This window comes from Sinocyclocheilus grahami, unplaced genomic scaffold (genome assembly GCF_001515645.1).
Source record: "Sinocyclocheilus grahami isolate Dianchi unplaced genomic scaffold, SAMN03320097.WGS_v1.1 scaffold137.1, whole genome shotgun sequence".
NCBI lineage: Eukaryota > Metazoa > Chordata > Actinopteri > Cypriniformes > Cyprinidae > Sinocyclocheilus > Sinocyclocheilus grahami.
Window position 1 is genome coordinate 2,256,129 of NW_015505316.1, and position 23,961 is coordinate 2,280,089.

The 23,961-nt window shown below is 38.9% G+C and overlaps 1 protein-coding gene across 1 annotated transcript in view; it reads left to right on the top strand.

Moving 5' to 3' along the window:
* LOC107591132 (vacuolar protein sorting-associated protein 13D-like) overlaps positions 1-23,961 on the top strand; it is a 41,783-nt gene that overhangs the window by 6,451 nt on the left and 11,371 nt on the right. The window contains exons 12-53 of the mRNA XM_016280174.1: positions 1-205; positions 366-548; positions 677-807; positions 926-992; positions 1,096-1,275; positions 1,366-1,496; positions 1,583-1,715; positions 1,822-4,074; positions 4,181-4,329; positions 4,413-5,495; positions 5,653-5,743; positions 5,828-5,954; positions 6,058-6,238; positions 7,180-7,362; positions 8,508-8,658; positions 8,790-9,003; positions 9,119-9,290; positions 9,753-9,868; positions 9,944-10,156; positions 10,236-10,507; positions 11,379-11,512; positions 12,082-12,237; positions 12,317-12,518; positions 12,656-12,730; positions 12,823-13,020; positions 13,109-13,198; positions 16,206-16,346; positions 16,470-16,595; positions 17,745-17,819; positions 18,112-18,217; positions 18,305-18,459; positions 18,796-18,978; positions 19,084-19,275; positions 19,393-19,519; positions 19,752-19,894; positions 20,959-21,089; positions 21,192-21,367; positions 21,479-21,602; positions 22,910-23,145; positions 23,292-23,394; positions 23,484-23,641; positions 23,779-23,887. Coding sequence (XP_016135660.1) covers positions 1-205; positions 366-548; positions 677-807; positions 926-992; positions 1,096-1,275; positions 1,366-1,496; positions 1,583-1,715; positions 1,822-4,074; positions 4,181-4,329; positions 4,413-5,495; positions 5,653-5,743; positions 5,828-5,954; positions 6,058-6,238; positions 7,180-7,362; positions 8,508-8,658; positions 8,790-9,003; positions 9,119-9,290; positions 9,753-9,868; positions 9,944-10,156; positions 10,236-10,507; positions 11,379-11,512; positions 12,082-12,237; positions 12,317-12,518; positions 12,656-12,730; positions 12,823-13,020; positions 13,109-13,198; positions 16,206-16,346; positions 16,470-16,595; positions 17,745-17,819; positions 18,112-18,217; positions 18,305-18,459; positions 18,796-18,978; positions 19,084-19,275; positions 19,393-19,519; positions 19,752-19,894; positions 20,959-21,089; positions 21,192-21,367; positions 21,479-21,602; positions 22,910-23,145; positions 23,292-23,394; positions 23,484-23,641; positions 23,779-23,887 — 9,375 coding nt within the window. The remainder of the gene's footprint in view (positions 206-365; positions 549-676; positions 808-925; positions 993-1,095; positions 1,276-1,365; positions 1,497-1,582; positions 1,716-1,821; positions 4,075-4,180; positions 4,330-4,412; positions 5,496-5,652; positions 5,744-5,827; positions 5,955-6,057; positions 6,239-7,179; positions 7,363-8,507; positions 8,659-8,789; positions 9,004-9,118; positions 9,291-9,752; positions 9,869-9,943; positions 10,157-10,235; positions 10,508-11,378; positions 11,513-12,081; positions 12,238-12,316; positions 12,519-12,655; positions 12,731-12,822; positions 13,021-13,108; positions 13,199-16,205; positions 16,347-16,469; positions 16,596-17,744; positions 17,820-18,111; positions 18,218-18,304; positions 18,460-18,795; positions 18,979-19,083; positions 19,276-19,392; positions 19,520-19,751; positions 19,895-20,958; positions 21,090-21,191; positions 21,368-21,478; positions 21,603-22,909; positions 23,146-23,291; positions 23,395-23,483; positions 23,642-23,778; positions 23,888-23,961) is intronic.

Here is a 23,961-nt window from a genome sequence, read left to right on the forward strand (position 1 = left end):
AGTCTACGAGAGCCTATGATAAATGAGACCCCAGCCTCCTGTCCCTCAGGCTCTATACCTAAAAGTGGGAGTTCTGGCATGATCCAGTATCTGCAGTCTTGGTTCCCAGGCTGGGGTGGCTGGTATGGAGGAAGTGAAAGAGGGCCAGATGGACAACCAGTATCAGATGACCTTCTACCTGGCACTGCCCAGTGGGAAATTCTTGGTGAGTCTTCCATCAATGCTAACTGGAAAAAGATGATTTTTAAATAATTTCTGCAGGTACTAATTTCTTACAAATGTCTCTTTGTATTAAATTACAATTATATAGAACATTTTCATAGTATTATGCACCATGTATCAAGTCCCTTCTCTCCTCCAAACAGCTGAGACAGATGATCTCTTTGATCCTTTGGAGGATTCACAAACACTGAATACCTTTACAAGAAGGGATCATCTCTTTGCACGGTTGGACTTTATCCTTGAGAAAGCAGCTGTCACCCTGTACCATCAAGACAAAATGAAACCTCTTTTGAATGAGAGCGGGGTTATTCAGCTAGAGTTTTCAGGTTTATATATTATTATTATTATTTATTTATATATATATATATATATATATATATACTTATTATTGCAATAAAGTCTCAATGGCTTCAATTTTGAAGGTTGGTTTTACATTTTTAATTTTGCTTCACAGGTGTGAAGATCGGAGTTGAGTCTCTTCCTCGCTCAGAGTCTTCATTACTCACAGTGAAACTTGGTGGGCTGTTTCTCCGTGATCTCACTACCCAGGGCTCCATCTTTCCTGTTCTTGTTTCACCAAAACCGGTTAGATTTTTTCTCACATTTAAATTTAGTTGTTGCCATAGAACAGTAATCTTCATGTGCTGAAAATATCTGTGACAGAAATGTAATAATTGATTTCATAACTTTTCTACATTTTAAGGACAAGGTGGCTGTTGCTATCAGTCAGCCTTTTGGCCAGACTAACTGCACAGAAATGAGCAATCTATGTGAGTTATAAATTAAAACATATATCTGTTGTATGAAAATACATATATACAAATAAATGTCTATGAAGGCTGATTAAGAACTTCTATTTTTGTATTTTTTCAGCCTCTGATATGGAATCATCAGCACCACCTGTCTTTGAGATGATTTATGAACGTAATCCAATAAGGAGCAAATTTGAGAGGAGACTGGAGGTCAATACCAGTCCTCTCAATATCATTTATAACCCTCAGGCTATCAAGAAAGTGGCTGAGTTTTTCTACAAAGGAAGGGTCCACACTTCGGGTGTGCATTAAGGATAAGCATCTATCCTAAATTAGTTTGAATTGGTTTTATGAAATATTAGTTCATTATGGTTTATATAACATTTTCCAGGATTTGGATATCAGTCTGAGTTAGAGCTGAGAGTGGCTGAAGCAGCCAGGAGGCAATACAACAAGCTGAAGATGCAAACCAAGGCAGAAATCAGACAAACCATTGATCAGCTGCTAGTTGGAGAGTTCATTGTAAGAGAGGACTTTATTTAATTGCAATCAGTTACAGTCTCAATTAGATATTAAGTAATAATTCTGCTGTGGTTTTTCTTTCACAGGAGAACAGTAAGCACTGGACTATGAAATTAGATATATGTGCCCCTCAAGTCATCTTCCCAGATGATTTTCAGTCTGAAGACCCCATGCTAGTTGTTGTAGACCTTGGGCGAATTCTTCTTACTAATTCCCAAGGTAACTGGTTCTGGTCAAATAAAATTTTCTGCTGTAGCCTTTCCATACATTCTGACTTTATTGCAGTTGATGGCAACTTGTAACAGTTTTATTTGTCCTCCCACAGAAGACCATAAAACAAGTCCTAAGACCTCTCAGACAGAAGGAGAAAGTGATGAAGAATTCCAGACACCATTAGCAACACCTCCTGGGACTCCACCTCCAGAGAAAGAGGTGGATGTCAAAGGTCAAGAGAGGCCCTGTGATATTACCAGCCTTAAGTCAACAGAAGGTGCCCAAATTGTCAGCAAAAACCTATATGAGAAGTACACCTTATCTTTCAATGACCTCCAGATCATGGTCGGTCACTATAAAGACAATTGGAAGCATCTACAGGACAGTGAAGTGGGCCCCACTCATGTGGTGGAGAAATTCAATGTCCTACTACAGCTAGAGCAAAGGCTACGATACACATCAGACCCTCAGTTTCCAGGGGCTGTTCTCTCTGGAACACTACCAGACCTTAAAGTGCACATCAACCTGGAGAAGATGACTGCCCTGAGAAGCTGCCTGGCTCGACTTGGTAATTCAGGGGCAGATGGAGGTGACGAACATGGGGAGAACCTCAAATCCCCTGACCCTCTTATACTTCGTCATGAGAAGATATTTCAGAGGGAAGATAGTGATTGGAAGCTCCAGAGTTCTGATAAAAATCTTACCAAGAGTGTGATGACACTTGAGCAACATACTCGAGAGGTGCTTGTGGAATCTAGACTTCTGCTTGTAGAGTTTAACATCAACTACATGCAACTTGGCATTGAAAGTGGAGGCCAGTATATTTCTGTTCTGAAAGTATTTGGAACAAAGTCACATTTTGTAAAGCGACCTTATGATGCTATGGTTTCCCTCACAGTCCATGGACTCTACCTTGTGGACACATTGCAGACGTATGGCTCTGATTTTGATCTTCTTGTTGCATCACATAAACACCTAAGTTTTGATGTACCTACTGGAAGTCTGCGAGAGAGCCAGCCCACATCACCTGTCTCACCAGACGGTAAATCTCCAGAACTGCCAGGTCTGCGCAGGGACTCCTCGGATCTTAATTTTGACAAGGCATCTCCACGGGGCTCTCCCCTGAGAGACCAGGAGGCACTCATTAAGTTGGAATACCAGTTTGTCAGCTCAGACTGTCCGTCTATGAACTTGGACCGCTCTCTTCAGGTCACCTCCATGCAGGTCAACAACCTGGATATCATCCTTAACCCTGAAACCATAGTAGAGCTTTTAAAATTCCTTCAGCAGTCTTTCCCCAAAGATGAAAACTCTCCAACACAACAGCTACCACCACTGCCTAATGGAGAAGAGAATGAGGATACCTATCAGTCCACTTATGTCCAGAATAAGGAGTTAACTGTTGAAATTCACAGGTTAAACTTGCTGCTTTTGCGAACTGTTACCACCGGGACCGTTTTAGGAGGTGAGAAAAAAGGCATGAAAATTGCTACTGCCAGTGTAAATGGCACAAAAGTCAATGTTTCAATGGGAAGTCGATTGGATGTCAATGGTTCTTTAGGATGCATTCAGCTCGTAGACTTGACTCAGGAAGGTGGCAGAAGTCAGTTTGTGGTCAGTATTGGAAGTGTAGAAGACAGCTCCTCTACAGATGGTGTGGCATTCTTTTCCATTCCTGGCATGGCTCCCTCTGAAGCTTTGAGTTTCCGATTTATGGAAAAATCTCAGGGAGAATGCTCCCTCCAACTTCAGATGGCATCTTTACACTATAACCACTCAGCAAAGTTCCTGAAAGAACTCAGTTTATCAGCAAATGAAGTAGAAGACAACTTCCGGTCTATGCTGAAAACTGCAGCTACAAAGGTCTCTACTGTATTGGCAACAAAAACAGCAGAGTACAGTGGTATGGTGTCTCTCTTTGAGAACCCATACAGAAGATCTAGGAGGCAGAGTCAGTGTAACTGGACACTTGACCCATTTGAGGAAGACTATTTCTGTGTCCCTGAAAAGGAACCAGGATTGGATTCTTTTATGGTCAAGTTGACTCTAGATGTCAGTATAGAATCCCCAGTTGTGTCTATTCCTAGAAAACCTGGTCACCCTGAGTTGCTTGTAGGACATTTAGGGAGCATACGAATTCAAAACTTTGTTACAGGGCATGACTCAGAAGGGGAGAAACTGCAGGTTGAAGTGAAAGATATAAGACTCTATTCAGTCAACACAAGCAACTTGATTTTAAGAAAAGGAGCACAACTTAACAGCAGCACCACGTCTGGACCCTCACCTTCTCATGGTGGCAACATTAATCTGAACGAGCCACAATTTACACGACATGACTTCTTTGAGTACTTGAGCCGAGGAAAAGGTAAGTTGGAAATAAAATTTGGTGAATTCATGAAGCTTTTCCCCCTTCTTTATATTTAAGTCCTTTCAAGGCACTTTTGAACATCTCCATCTCTGTCTTCTTTCAGCATTTCATATTCTCAAAGATGCCACCATCCAGCTCACTGTTGAGAAAGTCCCTGTTGATGAAAACTTACATTTTACCTTCTCAAGTGAAGAACCTTACCAGAGCACTGGGTTAATGAAAGTGGATGGAAGATTTGTTAATGCCGTCCAGGTAAAGCACTACCCAAATGCATAACAGTTGTCCCTTTGTCATATGTAAATTCCATATTTTTAAATTGTTACATTTTCTGTCAGGTGTGTCTGTGTAAGCCTGTGTATGAGCAGGTCCTTCAGACTCTCGATAATCTCTCTTTCATCGAAGATCAGAGAGTTACGCCCAGTCAGTCCCCCACACCACCACCTCCCACTCCTTCCTCCACTAAACTGCATCGCTTCCCTGATCTGCAAGGTGGACTCTTTGCTCGTGACCCTCCTTATGTTGGCATTTCTTACTCCTCATTGTCTTCATCCCTTTCAGCAACACTTCCACTGCAAAACAAGAGCCCCCCTCTCCAGCCTCCCTCTTTTACCCAAGTGAGGGCCATCTTTCGGGTCTCAGAGCTGCAAGTGCAGTTGAGTGGAGACCTTAGCCAAGGATGTCAAGGGTTGGTCAGTCTGCGCTTTCAAGACCTGGAGGGGGACTTCACCAAAGATCATCCCCATTCAGTCTCCATCCAACTAGCCCTTCACTCCTTGTTAATGGAAGACCTGCTAGAGGAAAACCCTGAATCAAAGTACAAACACCTTATGGTGTCCAGAGGTGCACCAAAGCCCTCCACCTTCAGTCCAAAGGAATATTTGTCACAATCTTGCCCAACAACGTCCAATGTTCTGTGCGCAGAAATGCCCCGTTCTCTTCCAGCACAATTTGAAGAAGCACAGAATGTTTTCCAATTCTATCAAAGGCACCCCAGTACACCATCTGCATCCAGTCGGAAGAGCAAGAAGGATGCAGAGTGCCCCAGTACCCCTCCTCCATCCCCATCCCGCCATACTCCGTCTCCACACCCACGGCCAGACTTTGATGATTCTTTGGTACATATCAACGTGCTAATGGTTGATAGGCGGCACCCAGAGTTTAAGACACGATATGGCAGTATCGGCCGTAGTGTGGATGTGGACTTCAACTGCCTTGATATTCTCATCACACTGCAAACCTGGGTAATGATTCTAGACTTCTTTGGCATTGGCTCTACTGCTAATAACCATGCTGTGAAAGTGCCTACCACCACACCTCAGCCTACACCTGAACACTCACTGGAAAATAGTACCCTCAATGATCTGGGAGATTTGTATACAGAGATTGAGGAAAGGGTCAATACAAAGCTAGATTTAAAGGTACAGTAAAAAAATAATGCAAGAAATTTTAATAATTATATCAATTAATAAATGTTTTTAAAAAGAATATATAATGAACAACATATGTTTCCTTACATTCAAAAAATTATGGACAGTATAAACTTTAAAGAAAATGACTTGTGTACTTCCTCCACAGGTTCACTCTTTATCACTGGTACTAAGGAAGAAATCCAACGAGCTTGCTAAAGCTAGTGTCTCTAAACTATTTACTCATATGGAAATGATTGGTGTGTATAATTTTAATAATATTTGTTCAAATCAGAAAAAAGCTTTTTCTAAAAATGTATGTTTTATGTACACCACACTTTTAGATGGAGATCTGGCATTGCAAGGAAGTCTGGGAAGTTTGTCATTGAGTGATTTGACAACCCACGGTGATCTGTACAGAGAGAGATTCACAACACATGGTGGAGAGGCCCTTGTCTATGACATACACAAGTATTTTCTTTTTTTCTATCATTTTATGCATATTACATACAGGTCCACATTTTCAAATTTTTTTGTGTCCATAATTTAATTTTGACATTGCCTCTATCTCCAGGTATGGCGAACCTGACCCCTGTTTACAGCGAGAATATGATATGAAGGTGTCTCTTCAGATGGCCTCAGTACAGTATGTCCATACCCAGCGCTTCCAGGCTGAGGTGGTGGCCTTCATCCAGCACTTCACACAGCTACAGGATGTCCTGGGCAGGCAGAGAGCAGCCATTGAGGGTCAGGCTGTAAGGGCCCATTTGAATTCTGTTTGTTCAGTTGTAACTTTAGACAATAAATTGAAATGTTGAGATAGCATCCTTAAATTTTATTTGGCCCACCTTGAGGCTGCTTTGCACTACAACCTAATGTAAGTGATGCATGTATCCCAGGGAAAACAGACCAGCCATTGCTGCTCAGATAACCATTTGGGTAATCAGCTGGATGTCCTCAATCCTTCCCTGCAGAGACAAAATAGAGTTATACAAGTTGTTGTCAACACCCATTTCCTTCAAACTGGAGACACTGGTGATGAGGCTGGACACTGAGCTGTCCTGGCTCTAATCCCCTCTTACATACCACAGGCTAGAGATCAGCAGTTACCCATTAGGACATTCTTGTGTCTTGCTCTCAGTCCTTTTTCCGCTTTGCACTAGCAAAAGTACCAATATTTGGATCTACTTAACAGGTTTTTGTTGATTTGATTAATTCATCTTACCATCAGTGTTATCTTGCAAATGGGTTGGTTTTCTTTGAAGTATTTTGAAATGCCCAGATGTGTAGGTCAAATGAGAATTTTGTTGCTTTCACAGATAATTGTTTTGTTCTGTGTTTTAGACAACATGGTTATTGTGCATTCTTGATCGAGCTAATCAAAATGCTGTGCTTTTTAAACCAGTTAGCGCTGTGCTAATATGTTAGAATGCTAACTGAAAACAAGTTTCATTTGATCATTTTAACTTTGAAGTTTAATGAACGACTTTGTGCTGAGTTGGTCTGCACATGATAAACAGAAAATGTAAAATGCTGTCATGTTGTTCACCTTAATATAATCACTCTAAATTAGCTTAACATTTAAAAATAGATGACTTTATTCGGACATGTAGTGAGATGCCATTTAATTCTAGGCCGTCATGACATTGCAGTGATCTTTAAAGGGGATTGTTTTAATTCACCTTCTACCTTACAGGTGCGTGAGCGCCCACAGCGAGCTCCGCGTGTGCTACTGGACATTGAGGCAGGTGCTCCTGTCCTCTTGATCCCAGAGAGCTCCCGCTCTAAACGCCTCATAGTGGCCAACCTGGGCCAACTCCGAGTGCGTAACCGCTTCCTGCCTGCTGGCACTCGTGGCACCTTCTCTCTCAGAGATAAGGTAGAGAAACTTACAATGGCACATACCTTTTTCCCTTCTCTGGTGAGTCCTACCATCACCATATACACACTACACCACCACTCTGCACCTGTGGGATGCATTTAAGGAGCATTTTACTGTCGGTTTGATGCAATCTGAGAATGATTTCATAATGTAAAAAAGACTTGGGGGTGGGGAAACGCATTGAGGGTTGATAGCTTAAATTGAATTTCTCAAACAAGCATTGAGGAAATTGCTTCATGGATGTAGTCCCATTCTTTACTCTGCATGGTTAAGATCACAGTTTTTTTGTAGAAAAAGTATATTAGTGTGGATTCACCTTTAATTTAATCCCTGTGTGGTTGTCTACAGGTTGTGTGAATATGAGACCCAAATTAACAACAACAGTTTATGAACATTAACATTCATCTTATTATTTGTGTTTGAAGAATTTGATTTTGCATGCTAATTCATACAAGGATCCCTCACATTATAAGGTATCAGGGAATGCTAATCGGATGTGTGTTTCTTATTTGGTAATATGATGGTGTCCCTTCTCTCTTTGCTTTTTTCATGACTTATGCAAGGAGTTTCACATTAAATTAATTCCATTTGAATTTCCAATTCAGTGAAATTTAATGTAAATGTCACCCAAAAATGACAAGTATCTCATTATTTACTCACTTATATGTTTTATGTACTGTATGCTGATTTTTATTTATTTATTTATTTGCATTTGTATGGCAAAGATCTATGTAAACATTATTTAAAACATCCTTTTATGGTGTTTAGATGACATTATGTAAATAATGAATTTTCATTTCTGGGTGAACTATACCTTTATTTTATATTAAAAGTGAGCCATGCATGTCTTTGAAGATTAGCAAAGTATTTGTGACTTTGAAGTAATTATCCTACATGAGTGATATATGGTGGAATTGATGCCAACACTGTTTTCTATGTCAGTCTTTTGGCTGCAGTGCACACTGAACTAAGCTCACACTTTTGTTATAGTATCTTTTAAATCTAAACGTTTTAAGATCACACATCTTATTTCCAATTACATTTCTATACTGCTTCTATAATTAACAATTCATATTTTGGTTGCAATTTTAAAATGATCTCTCTTTGGCTGTTGATTTACAAAATAATAATCATTCCTGAAGGATCGCGTGAAGGATGCCCAGTCTGCCTCGGATGCTAGGAAGACTATTGATAAAAAGTCTTCAAGTTCCAGCACAATGTCTGGATTTACCCTGGGCAGACCCCAGCCTGGCCTCGAATGCATCCCAGAAGCAGATGTGCCATCGAGTCCAGGTTAGTACCCAGAATCTGAGATGCACTTTATTGTGAGGAAATTTTTACTAGTGGACTAATTCTTGAGATACCTTCTGTATATTTTTATCTACCTGAACTCATGTGGTAACTGACATGCCCTTGTGTTACAGAAGACCATGTGTGTCTGCTGGACTGTATAGCTCTGGACCTTCAGGAGATGGACATCTTTGCAGCAGAGCGGCTGCCCTGTGAACCATGTGACAGTGATGCAAAGCATCTGGAAACAGACTTGATCTTCCCATCTTACGCAGTTCGTAGGAGTGGAGAGAGGCTGCTAAAGGAGCGCTGCTATCTAAAGCTGAAAGTAGAGCGCAACCTTGACAAGTCAGTCAGCTGTCCTTATGTATCTTAAGCTTTTCTGCCTTATTTAAACATACTCCCAGTTTAGGTTTTATTTGTCTTTGTTTTGAACATGTGTTTCATTTCCACCTTGTCTTAGGGAACTAAGTCATGCTGTCCCGGACATGTCTATCCACGGCAGCCTGTCTTCTGTCCACTGCTCCCTAGACCTGGAGAGGTATCAGCTGATCCGCGGACTCTTGGAGCACAACCTGGGAGAGCCTGTGGAGGAGTTCCTCAGACCTTACAATCTCCAAGACCCCAGCACCTATGTAAGCTTATTACAGAAACTTTGCTGATAATCCTTTTTAAATGCGAATTGTTTTGTTGTTCACAGTTAAAACCGGCATTTCTTTATCATATGATTTTTAGCTTGCCACCATTTAAAAAATTACCCTTCATTTGAAAAAATTACCACTGATATAAATTTTTAAGAATGGCAAATGTGTTTATTTAAAGTAATTTTCAGGCTTTGCGGGCCATCACAATGTATTAATGGAAGTGTCGTTAAACAGTGGAACTGTGATTAACAAGAAAAATTTAAAATATTGCTGACCACTGATATGAATTATGTAGAATGGCTAATTTGTTTATAAATTAGATTTGGTAATTTCTTGATTCTTTTACCATCGCTTCCTATCCCCTCTTGAACAGTCCTATCTGTACTAAAGGCAAAGCCCAAAAGAATATTTGCAGGTTATTCACAATGTATTAATACAAGAGTCATCTTGCAGACCGTGTTAAGTGGTGATGTGTACACATCCCTGTCTCTTCTGGTGGACATGAAGGACGTCAGTCTGGAGTTACTGGACAACCCTAAATCTACAGGCCATAACCACTCCTTGGCCAGGTACTTCTTTGTTCAAAATGTTTTATTTCTTTACCATAGGGATAACTAATGTGCTTACTCTTTTACTCCTAAAAGGTTTGACTTTATGAAATCGAAGCTCCTGTTCGAGAGTTTCTCTAATAGCTCCAAGTCTGTGAATCTGGTGTCTCATTCACTTCTGGCACATGACACGCGATTCACTGGGAGCAGTGGCCCCACAGAAGGGAAACGCAATGTGTTTGATTGCATTCTGCAGCCGTCCAGGACCGGCGCTAACCGAGCCTCACTGCAGCTGGAGCTACATTACAGGTCTGGGGCTGCCACTGAAAGCATTTAAATGCATCTAAAGACTAAATGCTTGTTCTACTATATATTCTCTCTCACACAGATCTACGCGGGACTCCTCATGCTTCACGGTGGTTTTAAACAATCTGCGAGTTTTCCTCATTTTTGATTGGCTACAGCTGGTGAGGGACTTTCTGCACATGCCTGCAGAAAAAGGAGCAGCGCCTACCCACCAGCGCTGGCCTAGTGGCAGCAGTGACCAAGGCGGCACAGGAGCCGTCATGCCCAGAACAGTCAAGAGTGGCGTGGTCACTAAACGATCCACTGTGCCAGTCACTCAAGATAAATACCTGGAGGTCAAAATCAATGTGACAGGTAACATCTTTACAATACTGTGTATTGTAAAGTCCTGACATTTTTGGACACACAAATCTTACAATTGTGATGTATAAATTTCATTGAATTAGATCAGGGCTTTTCTTGATTAGATCAAAAATTCAAAAGCTACAGTCAAACCAAAAATGATTCAGACACCAGATATAATTTTTGATATTGTTTTACTAGTGGGTGCAGGCAATAGTTCATTTATGTAAGTGAGGATAGCAAAATAAAGTAAACCGTGACATATATACCCAAAATTTCTTCATACAGTGGACTATCTGTAAAATTGATAAACATTTGGTATCATAAATTATTCAGACACTTTGACCTGACCTTGTTTTGCTTAAGTGTTTTTTCTTTAATTGCTAATGCGACCTTTTTATACCACAGACTGAACAAAATTAAGCATTGCTTGGTAATTGGTTGACCTAAATTGGTATTATCTAATTGTGTACTTGAATGTAACAGCTGACAGCTATTCAACCGAATTCATTACATTCCCTTCTATCAAAGTTATCTGACATTATCAAGATGAATTTGTTCTGACACAGTTTAACTCTGTGAGTTCTTGTCATATTTTATTACCATTTTCTAAACTATGGCAAATAAACTGTGATAATGTGAGAAATGTTGAAGGTGTCTGAATAAATTTTGGTTGGACTGTATATAAAAATACCCATTGTAGTGTACATACACTGCAGTTAAATGTTTTATGTTTGAAAGAAGTCTCTTATGCTCACCAAGGATGCATTTATTTAATCAAAAATACAGTAAAACCAGTAATATTGTGAAATATTATTACAATAAAAAAAATTCTATATCTGGAATTGCATTGTCTAATTTCTGCTCTCTTTTTTTCCTTTAGGGACAGAGTTTGTGGTCGTTGAAGATTCTTCATGTTTGGACACCAATGCTATCATTCTGAAAGGCACTACTGTACTCACCTACAAGCCTCGACTTCTGGACAGGCCTTTCTCTGGCAGCTTAGCAGGCATTGAGGTAATGTGATACTATGATTTTACAGTATTCATGACAAAAGAAAGCAGTGTTGTAGTTAAATTTTTTTGTTTTCTTCCACCCCTGCTTAGGTATTCTCCTGTCGACTTGGGAGTGAACAGGAAACAGCTTTGTCTATCATTGATCCTGTCAATATACAAATGGAGCTCTGTGGCAGCCCAACGTACCAGAGCAGTTCAGGACTCCTTGATCTTATGCTCACCAAGGATGCATTTATTTAATCAAAAATACAGTAAAACCAGTAATATTGTGAAATATTATTACAATAAAAAAAAATTCTATATCTGGAATTGCATTGTCTAATTTCTGCTCTCTTTTTTTCCTTTAGGGACAGAGTTTGTGGTCGTTGAAGATTCTTCATGTTTGGACACCAATGCTATCATTCTGAAAGGCACTACTGTACTCACCTACAAGCCTCAACTTCTGGACAGGCCTTTCTCTGGCAGCTTAGCAGGCATTGAGGTAATGTGATACTATGATTTTACAGTATTCATGACAAAAGAAAGCAGTGTTGTAGTTAAATTTTTTTGTTTTCTTCCACCCCTGCTTAGGTATTCTCCTGTCGACTTGGGAGTGAACAGGAAACAGCTTTGTCTATCATTGATCCTGTCAATATACAAATGGAGCTCTGTGGCAGCCCAACGTACCAGAGCAGTTCAGGACTCCTTGATGCCTTCAACATAGAGGACTTTCCACCTCTGTTGGAGGTCACTATTCAGTTAAATTGAACCACAGGTCAGGATGAACTATATAGGTCCACAATTTAAGATTTCGTTTCCCCCACAGATCCAGTTTCCAGCTCTAGACATCCGTCTTTCCTACAATGATGTGCTGCTTTTCCTGGCAATAGCCAAGTCCATTCCAACCACAGGATCCACCGGCCCTTCGGACACTGCCACAGAAGCTGAGATTTCAGCGTCCACTGCCAGCACAGACACTCCATCCAAATCAAAGGACAGCTTTAAGCAAAAGACAGAGGCTTTACTGGGTTTGTTAACTGATAAAAAATATATTGTTTCTATTTGAATATCTCAAAGATATCTGCGAAGATTTGTTTATTTTGGGGGGAAACTATCCCTTTATTTAAAAAGCTTTGCTGAAGTTTCTTAAAATATTTTATTTTAGAGGGTCAGCTTAAACGGTTACAGGATCTTGGGTTCAAAAGGGAAGACTGCAGACGGGCACTCATTCACTGTAAAGGTACACCAGTGCACTTGTCTACCAAAATCACAGAAAAAACGTGTGAATTGTGTGATGATCCATTGTCTGTGTGTGTGTGTTTTGAATTACAGGTCAGTTGGACCAAGCCGCCACATGGCTGTTGGAGAACGCAGAGAGCATGTCTGGCCGAAGCCGAACCGACTCAGACTCCAGCAGCCACTCGGCTCCTCCCCTATCTGGAGTGGAAGTGAAGGCAGAGAGCGTGTGTATCTGCTTTATCGATGACTGCCTGGACTGTGACGTCCCTCTGGCAGAGCTCACCTTCTCACGTGAGGATGGCCGCATACTGTGATACTCCATAATATCAAATATACTGTAGGCAGGACGTTCTTTAGCAGCTTTTCTCTTCTATTGCAGGTCTTTATGTTCTCCAGAGGATTGGGTCTATAAAGGAAGGCAAGGCTAGTTTCACTCTGTCTGGAGATTATTACAACAGAGAACTCTCAGGTAAGATCTCAGCATTGTGTGCCACCCTGGATCTCAGTACCTTCTCAAAAGTTAGTCAATCCTTTCTACAGTTCAAATAACATTTAACTCACTGGTTTAAGAGTCATTTTATAGAACTATCCCATTTTATCTCTCCGTAAGTATGGAGTTTAAATTAAAATCTGAGACATTGAAAGGGGATGCTTAAACTAACTTATACCTGGAATGTAGAGATGCACTGCTATTAAAATTCTGCCTAATAGTTATTTATATGCTATAGCTGATAACCAATACATAATATTAAAACTGAGTACTATTTTGTCTAAAACAATCAATTATATTGTTATATAAGCTAAAGTGAATTTAGGCATTATATCATTATTATGGACAGTATGAAAATGGATATTCATATATTTGGGTTTTGCTAAAGAGGACATTTAATATTTAACTTTGTTAGATGACAAGGTAATTTCAGGTATTTCAAATAAGGCTTAAATAGAACAAAATATACTGTAAATATTATTTAAAAATTAGTTACAAATTTGGCAACTAAATAAAGTAAATAACTTAAAGTATAAATAGAATATAAAAATAGAATATAAAACATATATATACTAGTGAAAATGTGAAAAGCACATACAATTATGAAAACTAAAATGAAAACATATATATATATATATATATATGTTCATTTTAATCGTTAGCAGCGCAAAGGGTCGTGGGAACACACATACTGGTAAAAAATGTATAGCCTGAATGCACTGTAAGTCGCTAAAAGCGATATATATATATATACATATATATATATATATACATATATATATATATACATACATACATACATACATACATATACACTACCGCTCACAAGTTTGGGATCAGTAAGACTTGTAATGTTTTTTTAAAGAAGTCTCTTATGCTCATAAAGGCTGCATTTATTTGATCAAAAAAACAGTAATCTGGCAAAATTATTACAATATAAAATAATGGTTTCTATTTTAATATACTTTAAAATATAATTTATTCCTGTGATGCAAAGCTGAATTTCCATCAGCTATTACTCCAGTATAAAGTGTCACATGATCCTTCAGAAATCAGTCTAATATGTTGATTAATTATCAGTGCTGGAAACAGTTGTGCTGCTTAATATTTTTTTGGAACCTGTGATACTTTTTCCCAGGATTTCTGATGAATAAAAAGTTAAAAAGAAGAGCATTTATTTAAAATAGAAATATTTTCTAACAATATACACTACCGTTCAAAAGTTTGGGGGTCAGTACATTTTTATTCTTTCTTTTTTTGAAAGAAATTAAAACTTTTATTCCGCAAGGATGTGTTAAATTGATAAGAAGTGATAGCAAAGATTTATATTGTTAGAAAAGGTTTATATTTTGAATAAATGCTGTTCTTTTTTACTTTTATTCATCAAAGAATCCTGAAAAAGTGTCGCAGTTTCCAAAAACAAATTTGGCAGCACACCTGTTGCCAACAATGATAATTCTAATAATAAATCAGCATATTAGAATGATTTCTGAAAGATAATGTGACACTTTAGACTGGAGTAAATGGCTGATGGAAATTCAGCTTTGCATCACATAAATAAATTATGTTTTAAAGTATAGTAAAATAGAAACCATTATTTTATATTGTAATAACTTTTTGCAAGATTACTGTTTATTTTCTGTATTTTTAATCAAATAAATGCAGCCTTGATGAGCATAAGAGACTTGTTTAAAAAACATTACAAGTATTACTGATCCAAAACTTTTGAGCGGTAGTGTATGTATGTATGTATGTATGTATGTATGTATATATATATATATGTATATATAGTGGGGAAAAAAAGTATTTAGTCAGCCACCAATTGTGCAAGTTCTCCCACTTAAAAAGATGAGAGAGGCCTGTAATTTTCATCATAGGTATACCTCAACTATGAGAGACAAAATGAGAAAAAAAAATCCAGAAAATCACATTGTAGGATTTTTAAAGAATTTATTTGCAAATTAAGGTGGAAAATAAGTATTTGGTCAATAACAAAATGTAATCTCAATCTCAATTGTTATATACCCTTTGTTGGCAATGACAGAGGTCAAACATTTTCATGCAGCCTTGATGAGCATAAGAGACTTGTTTAAAAAACATTACAAGTGTTACTGATCCAAAACTTTTGAGCGGTAGTGTATGTATGTATGTATGTATGTATGTATGTATGTATATATATATATATGTATATATAGTGGGGAAAAAAAGTATTTAGTCAGCCACCAATTGTGCAAGTTCTCCCACTTAAAAAGATGAGAGAGGCCTGTAATTTTCATCATAGGTATACCTCAACTATGAGAGACAAAATGAGAAAAAAAAATCCAGAAAATCACATTGTAGGATTTTTAAAGAATTTATTTGCAAATTATGGTGGAAAATAAGTATTTGGTCAATAACAAAATGTAATCTCAATCTCAATTGTTATATACCCTTTGTTGGCAATGACAGAGGTCAAACGTTTTCTGTAAGTCTTCACAAGGTTTTCACACACTGTTGCTGGTATTTTGGCCCATTCCTCCATGCAGATCTCCTCTAGAGCAGTAATGTTTTGGGGCTGTCGCTGGGCAACACAGATTTTCAACTCCCTCCAAAGATTTTCTATGGGGTTGAGATCTGAAGACTGGCTAGGCCACTCCAGGACCTTGAAATGCTTCTTACGAAGCCACTCCTTCATTATATATATATACAATTAAAAATGTACCTCTAGACTCTAGACTAAAGCTAGAAGTTGTGAAAAAATTAATAATAATAAAACAGAGGAAAAAGGGATGTAAAATAATTGATATATATTAAGAAAATTTTCCATTTGACACATTTACCATTTTCTGTTCGACACATTTTAACTAATGTCACATTTCCACGGAAGACTATATGGGTCATTTTCAAGGATTGAGATGTGAGCTAATTGTGAACTGAGTGTAAACTGTTCACTATGTATTTCTGTGTACATTCATGAGCACACACATTTGTGTCTGCCGGTCTATAGGCTGGGAGCCATTCATCGAGCCTTGGCCATGTTTCCTGGATTGGCAGCGACAGGCGGCAGGCCGGCTCCATCCTCCTCGCCTGAAGATCGGAGTTCGAGCCAAGCAGAGGCTGGATGTCAACATCACCTCGGTCTTACTGGGTACATAGTCTGGGTCAAACACACTCATAGGCCTCCATGCTTTTCTCTAACTGTTTGCTTCCATATTTATGAGTGGTATGTTAATTTTGACACTCTGCTGTGGTCTGTCGTTCTGACAAACAGAGCAGTACAGCACCACCAAGACTTCGTGGTTAGCAGATTACTGCAAGGAAGACGAGCAGTCGCCACAGTCCTCCGCCGCCTTGTCTTGGATGGGATCATCAGTGGACCCCCCCTCCTTTGGCCAGAGTGAGTAACAGCCGTTTGCTTAACCTGCACTTTCTTTCAGCTCTTAAAAAAAAGATTAACTGCACTGCAACACTGTGTTACATATTTGCTTACATTAGAGCTTAATACACCTTATCCATAATTTTTCAAGCTGAAGGGTGTAAATTTTGCACCACAAGTGTCACCATATGTACATTATTGTTCAAAAGTTTGGAGTCAGTAAGAATAATTTTTTTTTTTTTACATGTCTCTTATACTCACCACAGTTGCATTAATTTGATTAATAATACAATAAAAACAGTAATATTGTGAAATATTATTGCAATTTAAATTAACTGTTTTCTATTTAAATACATTTTACAGTTTGATTCATTCCTGTGACGTCAAAGCTGAATTTTAATCAGAAATCATTCTAATATGCTGTTTTGGTGCTCAAGAAACATTTTTATTATTATTATTATCAATATTGAAAACAGTTGTGCTGCTTAATAGTTTTGTGGAAACCATTTTTCTGTGTTCTTTGATGAATAGAGAAATCAAATGAACAGCATTTATTTGTGATACAAATCTAGTTTCAAATGTCTTTACTGTCACTTTTGATCAATTTAATGCATCCTCACTAAATAAAAGTATTAATTTCTATTTTAAAAAAATTACTGACCTTTTGAACGGTAGTGTAATTACAAAGATACTGATTATCAAACAGGGGTCCCATACACTCTTTGTGTCGGTCACTGGTCAGACAAACCTGAGAAATCAACCTACAGAACATTTTTTTTTATTGTTGTCTCTACATTTTAAGCTAGGATGGTAGGATAGTATTTTAACATCAAAACACTTCACAATCACACACTTCAGTTTTAGACAAGTTAATGTTGAATGGTTTGAAACTGTAAATCCATCAAATAAATGTATTTTCAAATAAATAACCGTTTAAATCAGGTTTATTTCTTTTGAATATAAACATAAATCTTAATATCATTTTGAATTGGTGACTAACAATGAGCTGTTTTCAAAGTGTTTGTAAGATAAGACCACAGCATATACTCTCATGATGTGTGCGTCTCATTCTACCCTTCTCTTTGACCGTATGCGTCTCCCCTCTTCCCACAGACTCCTAGCATGTATCTATCTCTTCTCTTTTCCCTAACCCTTTCTCTCTGCTGTCAGGTCTTCCTCTTGCCTACCTTAGAACTAGAAGCTCTACCAGCTTGACTTGTCTCGAGCAGCAGATTCATGCCCGAGGTACAGTTCATAGATGCGCAGCCAACTATAGAGAAGTCAGAAGATCGTGTTTGGTGTCATAGAGCTTAGGATAGCCTCGTTCTCTGAGTTCTCTAACCCTAACCCTTCATTTACCCTGTCCCTTAACCTACAACCATATATATTAAACCTGTTTTGTGTTAAATGGTAGTTTCTGATGCCATCTTTTTCTTTAAATCATGCTTTCTTATTACAGAGTTAATGAATGTGTTGTATAATTGTCACTGATTAATGAAAGCCTGTGGCTTATTTTATATTCATGCCATTGTTTCAGCGGATATGAAGCTCTCCAAGAGGAGACAACCATTTGTGCCCTATGCCTTACGTAACCATACTGGATGCACTATGTTGTTTGCTACTCTCACTACCACACCAACCAGGTCAGAAGAACGCATATATTATTCCTACAATATTCAGCTGCATTTAATAGTTTGTAAAAATGCAAGGTGGTTCTGCTGTGTCCACAGAGTGGCGCTGTCTCACAGCAGTAGTGCTGACTCCATATCTGATGTGCATGGGCCTGGGACCGACGATACGCACAACATCAGCCAGTGGAGAGAGGTGCTGCCAGGGGAGGAGATCCCATTTGAGTTTGAGGCCCGGGAGAAACTGAGACACAGGTAGAAGAGGGTGTCTCTTTCATAAATACAATTGGCTTTGAATGTGCTAGCGTTGGACACCATTGTTTATACTTGCTTTCTCATGAGAATTTCAGGCATTTTTTTTCATACAAAGTGACTTATAGACAATAGCTTCATGGCAAACTTTCTGGAGAAAACCTGGCTTTAGTGCCATGCTCAGGGGCACAGTTATAATAGAAATGAATAGTAACTACAGCGGTTCTCCAACTCTGGGATTGTTCATAGCTTAGAGGTTATGACTTCTTGATCCCAGGCGAAATGATGCAGAAGCTGTGATGTTACAAAAATCACGGTCCTGCTCGACCTCGACCCAGGAGGTACAAAGCAGATCTACCGCCAACCAGGTCACACCATCTATCTGCTGCCCACCCTGGTGCTGGCCAACCTTCTTCCCTGTGACCTTAACTACTACATCAAAGGGACCTCAATCAAGGGAACCATGAAACCAGGCAAAGAGGCAGTGCTGCATGCAGCAGACACGTCACAAAATCTAGAATTAGGTGAATTGGAGTACATGATAATTTATCACATATTTAACATAAGTTGCTTTACTAATCCACATTTCTGTTGACATAAAGCATCATGAGTTTGCTATTTGTTCTTAGGTGTGCTCCTGGAGAACTTTCCTATGTGTAAGGAGCTGCTCATCCCTCCCGGTACACAAAACTATGTCGTGCGCATGCGGTTATATGATGTCAACAAACGGCTGATCTGTCTCACCATACGGATTGTTCTCAGAGCCCATGGAGCATTAAAAATCCTCATCTCTGCTTCCTATTGGCTTGTCAACAAGACTGGTATGCTTTCAGATCTATGCATTGACTATAGATTGATGATATGAATTCAAAACCTTATCCGAACACAACTGTGCTGCACCACATCTGTAATATTTCCATTGATTATTGTGTCTGCAGGGCTGCCTCTGATCTTTCGCCAGGACAATGGGAAAACGGATGCCGCTGGGCAGTTTGAGGAGCATGAGTTAGCCAGGAGTTTGAGCCCATTGCTCTTTTGCTACACTGACAAAGAGCAACCCAATATGTGAGTGCAAGAGAAGGGGAAAATCCAAAGAATTCTTATTGTGTGTTCCCACCATCCCCACTCATCAAATGCTTTTATATATCTTATTTAATTAGCCTGCATAAATTCCACCACCATTTTATTCATTTATTATATCATTTATTAATTACTCAACATAGCAGAAATGTAATTTAACTACATAATTAACCTTTATTCCTTTAAAGCTCTCTAAAGTCTTGTCCTTTTTGAACAGGTGCACCATGCGGATCGGTAAAGGGATCCACCCAGATGGTGTTCCAGGATGGTGCCAAGGTTTCTCTCTGGATGGGGGGAGTGGAGTGAGAGCAGTTAAAGTCATCCAGCATGGTAACAGACCCGGACTCATCTACAATATAGGTAATAAGGAATGCCTTTCCTGTTTTAAGATAAGCATCTGTGAAATCCATTTGATTTTTTCCCCAAATTCCGTTTTATTTTTTTCTCAAATTTAGGTTTTTCCGTTTTATTTTTTCTAAACTCAGTTTTAATGTTTAAATTAAAATTTATTGTTTAATTAATTGAAATCATGAAACGTACACAATTTAACAGCAATTTATTAAAAGTTTGACAAAAATTGCAATTTTATGGCCCTATGAAATGCATTTTTTTTTCTCAAATGTTTTATTTTTACCAAATTCTGTTTTCCAATATTTTTCTTGATTTCATTTTAATGGTTTCATTACATTTTAATAATCAAAAGTATCTCTAAATAATCGATTTGATTTAAAAAAAAAACTAATTTATTATTATTATTTATTTTTATTTTTTTTTCAGAAATACTATGCTTTGTGTTTACATTTTTCTGGTAAATACATTTTCTGGTAAATATTCCTTGAAAATAATGTTTTAATAATTTCATTTTTAGTAGTAGTACTGTCATTACATTCAGTAATATATTTCTGTCACGGTTTCTTTAAGTTAAACCAAACTTTTATTTTGATGGTTGCTGTGACAGTTGCAGTTTGTATATGATGTGACGTTTTGACGTGCTCATGAAGTAACTCTCAGAGCCGTTCTAGAGATTATGTTTATGTACTCATATATTGGGGCGGCGGAGGCTGAAAACATGTCATGCGTGCTTCAGAATGTGTGTAGTAAACTAAATTCACATTTATTCACATGGAGACACGGAGAACATGCAGGATTCATATTTAAATATTGTTTTTGCAGCTTAATATTCACAGACACTAGTCCATAGCGTTATACAGTAATTTCCCTTTCTATGACTGGATTCTACAATTCCGTCCGCATTTAGCTCCAACTAACACACCTCGCTGGATGTTTCTAGTAATTGAAGACACTGATTAGATGGTTCAGGTGTGTTTTATATCAAAATCTGCAGGACAGTGGCCGCCCAGAAGCAGGAGTAGACATCACTGTGCTAAGTTGATGTAATAATATAACGTAATGTCTCATTATAGGAATAAATGTGAGAAAAGGGAAAGGACGTTATCGTGACACACACATTGTGACCTTTGCTCCACGATACCTGCTTGACAATCGATCATCTCACAAGTTAGCCTTTTCTCAGCGGGAATTTGTCAGAGGAAAGGTGGGAATGCATGTTTTCATTGTGTTTGTCATTGTGCTATGTTTTAGATATTCCTAATAAAAGACACAGGATAATAACTGATAACATTTTGTTTGCTTGTAGGGTACTGCAAATCCAGAGGGATATATCTCCACCCTGCCAGGCTCTAGTGTTGTGTTCCACTGGCCCAGAAATGACTACGATCAGCTTCTCTGTGTCCGTCTCATGGATGTTCCCAACTACACCTGGTCTGGAGGTTTTGAGGTCAACAAGCCTAAATCCTTCCACATCAACATGAGGTACCCAGTGCCACCAAATATGCTCTAGAGATAGTTGAACAGAACAGAAAATGACTTAGAGAGGAGTTCTCAATTTCATAGACATTTTTCCTCTCATTATGTGTTCCATAGGGACACTTTGGGAAACTGCTTCTTCCTCCGAGCTGAGATTGCTTTGAAAGGGGCAACATATCAAATCTCATTCAGTGACACTGACCAGCTGCCCCCACCCTTCCGTATAGATAACATCTCTGAGGTAAGTCCTTAGAGGGTACACATTATCAAGTATTGTAAGGCTGTAGAACGGTTCAGAAGATTTTAGAATAAAGAGTATCACTAAGATGGTTGGGAATATGACCTAGCCAGGAACTCAGGTCACCCACGGGCATCACAGCTCAATTTGTCAAAGCACATGAATAAGAATGCAGTGCTAACCACAGTCTCAACCTAAATCATATAAGATATTGGGGTGCGCCTCTTTCATTTCAGAAATTTCAGTTTTGCTTAAGGGAGACTTGGTTTCTGGTTGTGCCTCTAACTTCTTAAAATAAACATTATTATTATTATAGAAAATATGTCCTTTCAGTGTTCAATTCTGGACACCATAACATGTATGAAAGAGTAGGCATAAAGCACATTCTTCTTAAAAGGTGTACTTGTAATTAATATTAGCCTGTTATTTGGGGTTTAATTGGGTATCTGCAGGTGTGCACATTTTCCCTCACCTTCTTCCGACCCCTTAGCCAGATTTCCCGTCATTTGATCTGTTGGTGGTTTTGAATTTACTGAGCGAGACACCATTCTAGCCATTATAAAAGGTGGATATAAAGCTTTTGTCACACAAAATAGCTCTTTTACTCCCTCTGGCATGACTTAAGCAATCGATTCATCCGTCAAGCATTGAATTCACACCTGACAGCTCTGCATCCGGTGGTTTCTCTGTCTCACTGCTGCCCTTACATTAAAAACAGATCTTTTTTTTGATCTGCTAATGATTATTATGGGTAGACATTTAGCTGCTTCTTTGGTGTGGGTCTTGATATTAAACAACAAAATGTTGGTTGGTGCTGGGATTAGACACATTCTCAGTGATTTATCTTGGAGTCTTTGGGTGTTTCAGATCTTTCATCATCAAACATCAATCTAGACTACCCAGCTGAGGATGATCAAACTTCTGTTTATGCTCTAGCAGCAATATCACACAAATCCACTCCAGAGCCTACATCCAGAAGATAGAAATATCCTACATCTAGTTGCAAGCACCTTGCTCTACTGTCACTGACAATATGTGCCTCTCCACTCATTGGCCTACTCTAAAAGCGCTGTGAGCTCCTGCGTTATTCCAGCATCATCATCTGGATCTTCCAGGTCCAAAGATGGTCTTGCCAACATTTTGAGAGAAATTCTGTTGTTTTCCCAGCTCCATTGTCATCTTCCATTTCTGCCATGTTGTTTGTTTTATTCAAGCTGGTGGATAGCTTTGAGAATTTTGTACCAGCTTATTGTAGCATTTGCACATTTTCTCTGCAGACTTCTCCATAATACATGTCCTCTTTACTTCAGGTGCCTATCCAGTTCTGGCAACATGGAGTGGCTGATATCAGGCTACACACAGAGGTAAAACCTGGGGCGGTTCTGGACTATGCCTGCGACGAACCCATTTTTCAACCCTACATCACCCTCACTGTGAAGGGAGCTGGATCCTCAGAGGTTACTGCTGACATGAACTTCTTCAGAGAATACAACAAGCTCTACTATGAGAACTTCATCTACATTGCTGCATCCTTCACATTCTCAGAGTGAGTTCTCAACCTCTAAACTTCCAAATAGCTCACTAATCTTTGAAACTGACCAATTTCAAGCAGACAACTTTCCACTGGCAGTCGCACTTGCGTATTACATATGTTTGTAAATATAAGTAAATATTCACTTGATTTGATAACAGAGATGCAGGAAAGAGGCCAGTGGGGAGGAAACGGGTGGTCAGCTGTGCTGAACTGGTGCTGGATGTGGAGACAAAAACACAAAGAGTCATCCTGAAGAAAAAGGTCTGCTTATGTTCTTCCGACGCCATCTGTCTGCCAGTTTCTCATTATAGTTTGTTCTCAAAGGTTCTCACATTTCTTTATCTGTTCAGGAGCCTGGAAAGCGCTCCCAGCTTTGGCGGATGACGGGAACAGGAATGCTCTGTCATGAGGGCTCATCTCCTCCACAGAGCAAACCTTCTCAGCCTCGACCCCTCAGTTCATCTTTAGTGCTTGACATTGCTGGACTGGCTGCAGTGACAGACAACAGGTTACCTAACTGCTTCATAGCACAACAAAGGACAACTTGTGCCGTCTTATTTTAAGCTTGTTCTTGTTCATGTAGAGAGTAAACATTATCATGGTGTGCGGATGTCATTTCTCACATATCTTGTATTTCTTTTTTAGCTATGAGCCTCTAATGTTGAGACGGCCAGACTGCCGCCGCAGCACCACCCAGACATGGCACTTTAGCTCTGGCATGTTGACCTGTGGTTTACCCAGACTAGTCGTCCAGGTCTGTCCTTATTTCATCTGATTTTTTTGCTCCTCAATGGCTATTTTCAGTATTAAACAATCTGTGGCTCTTTA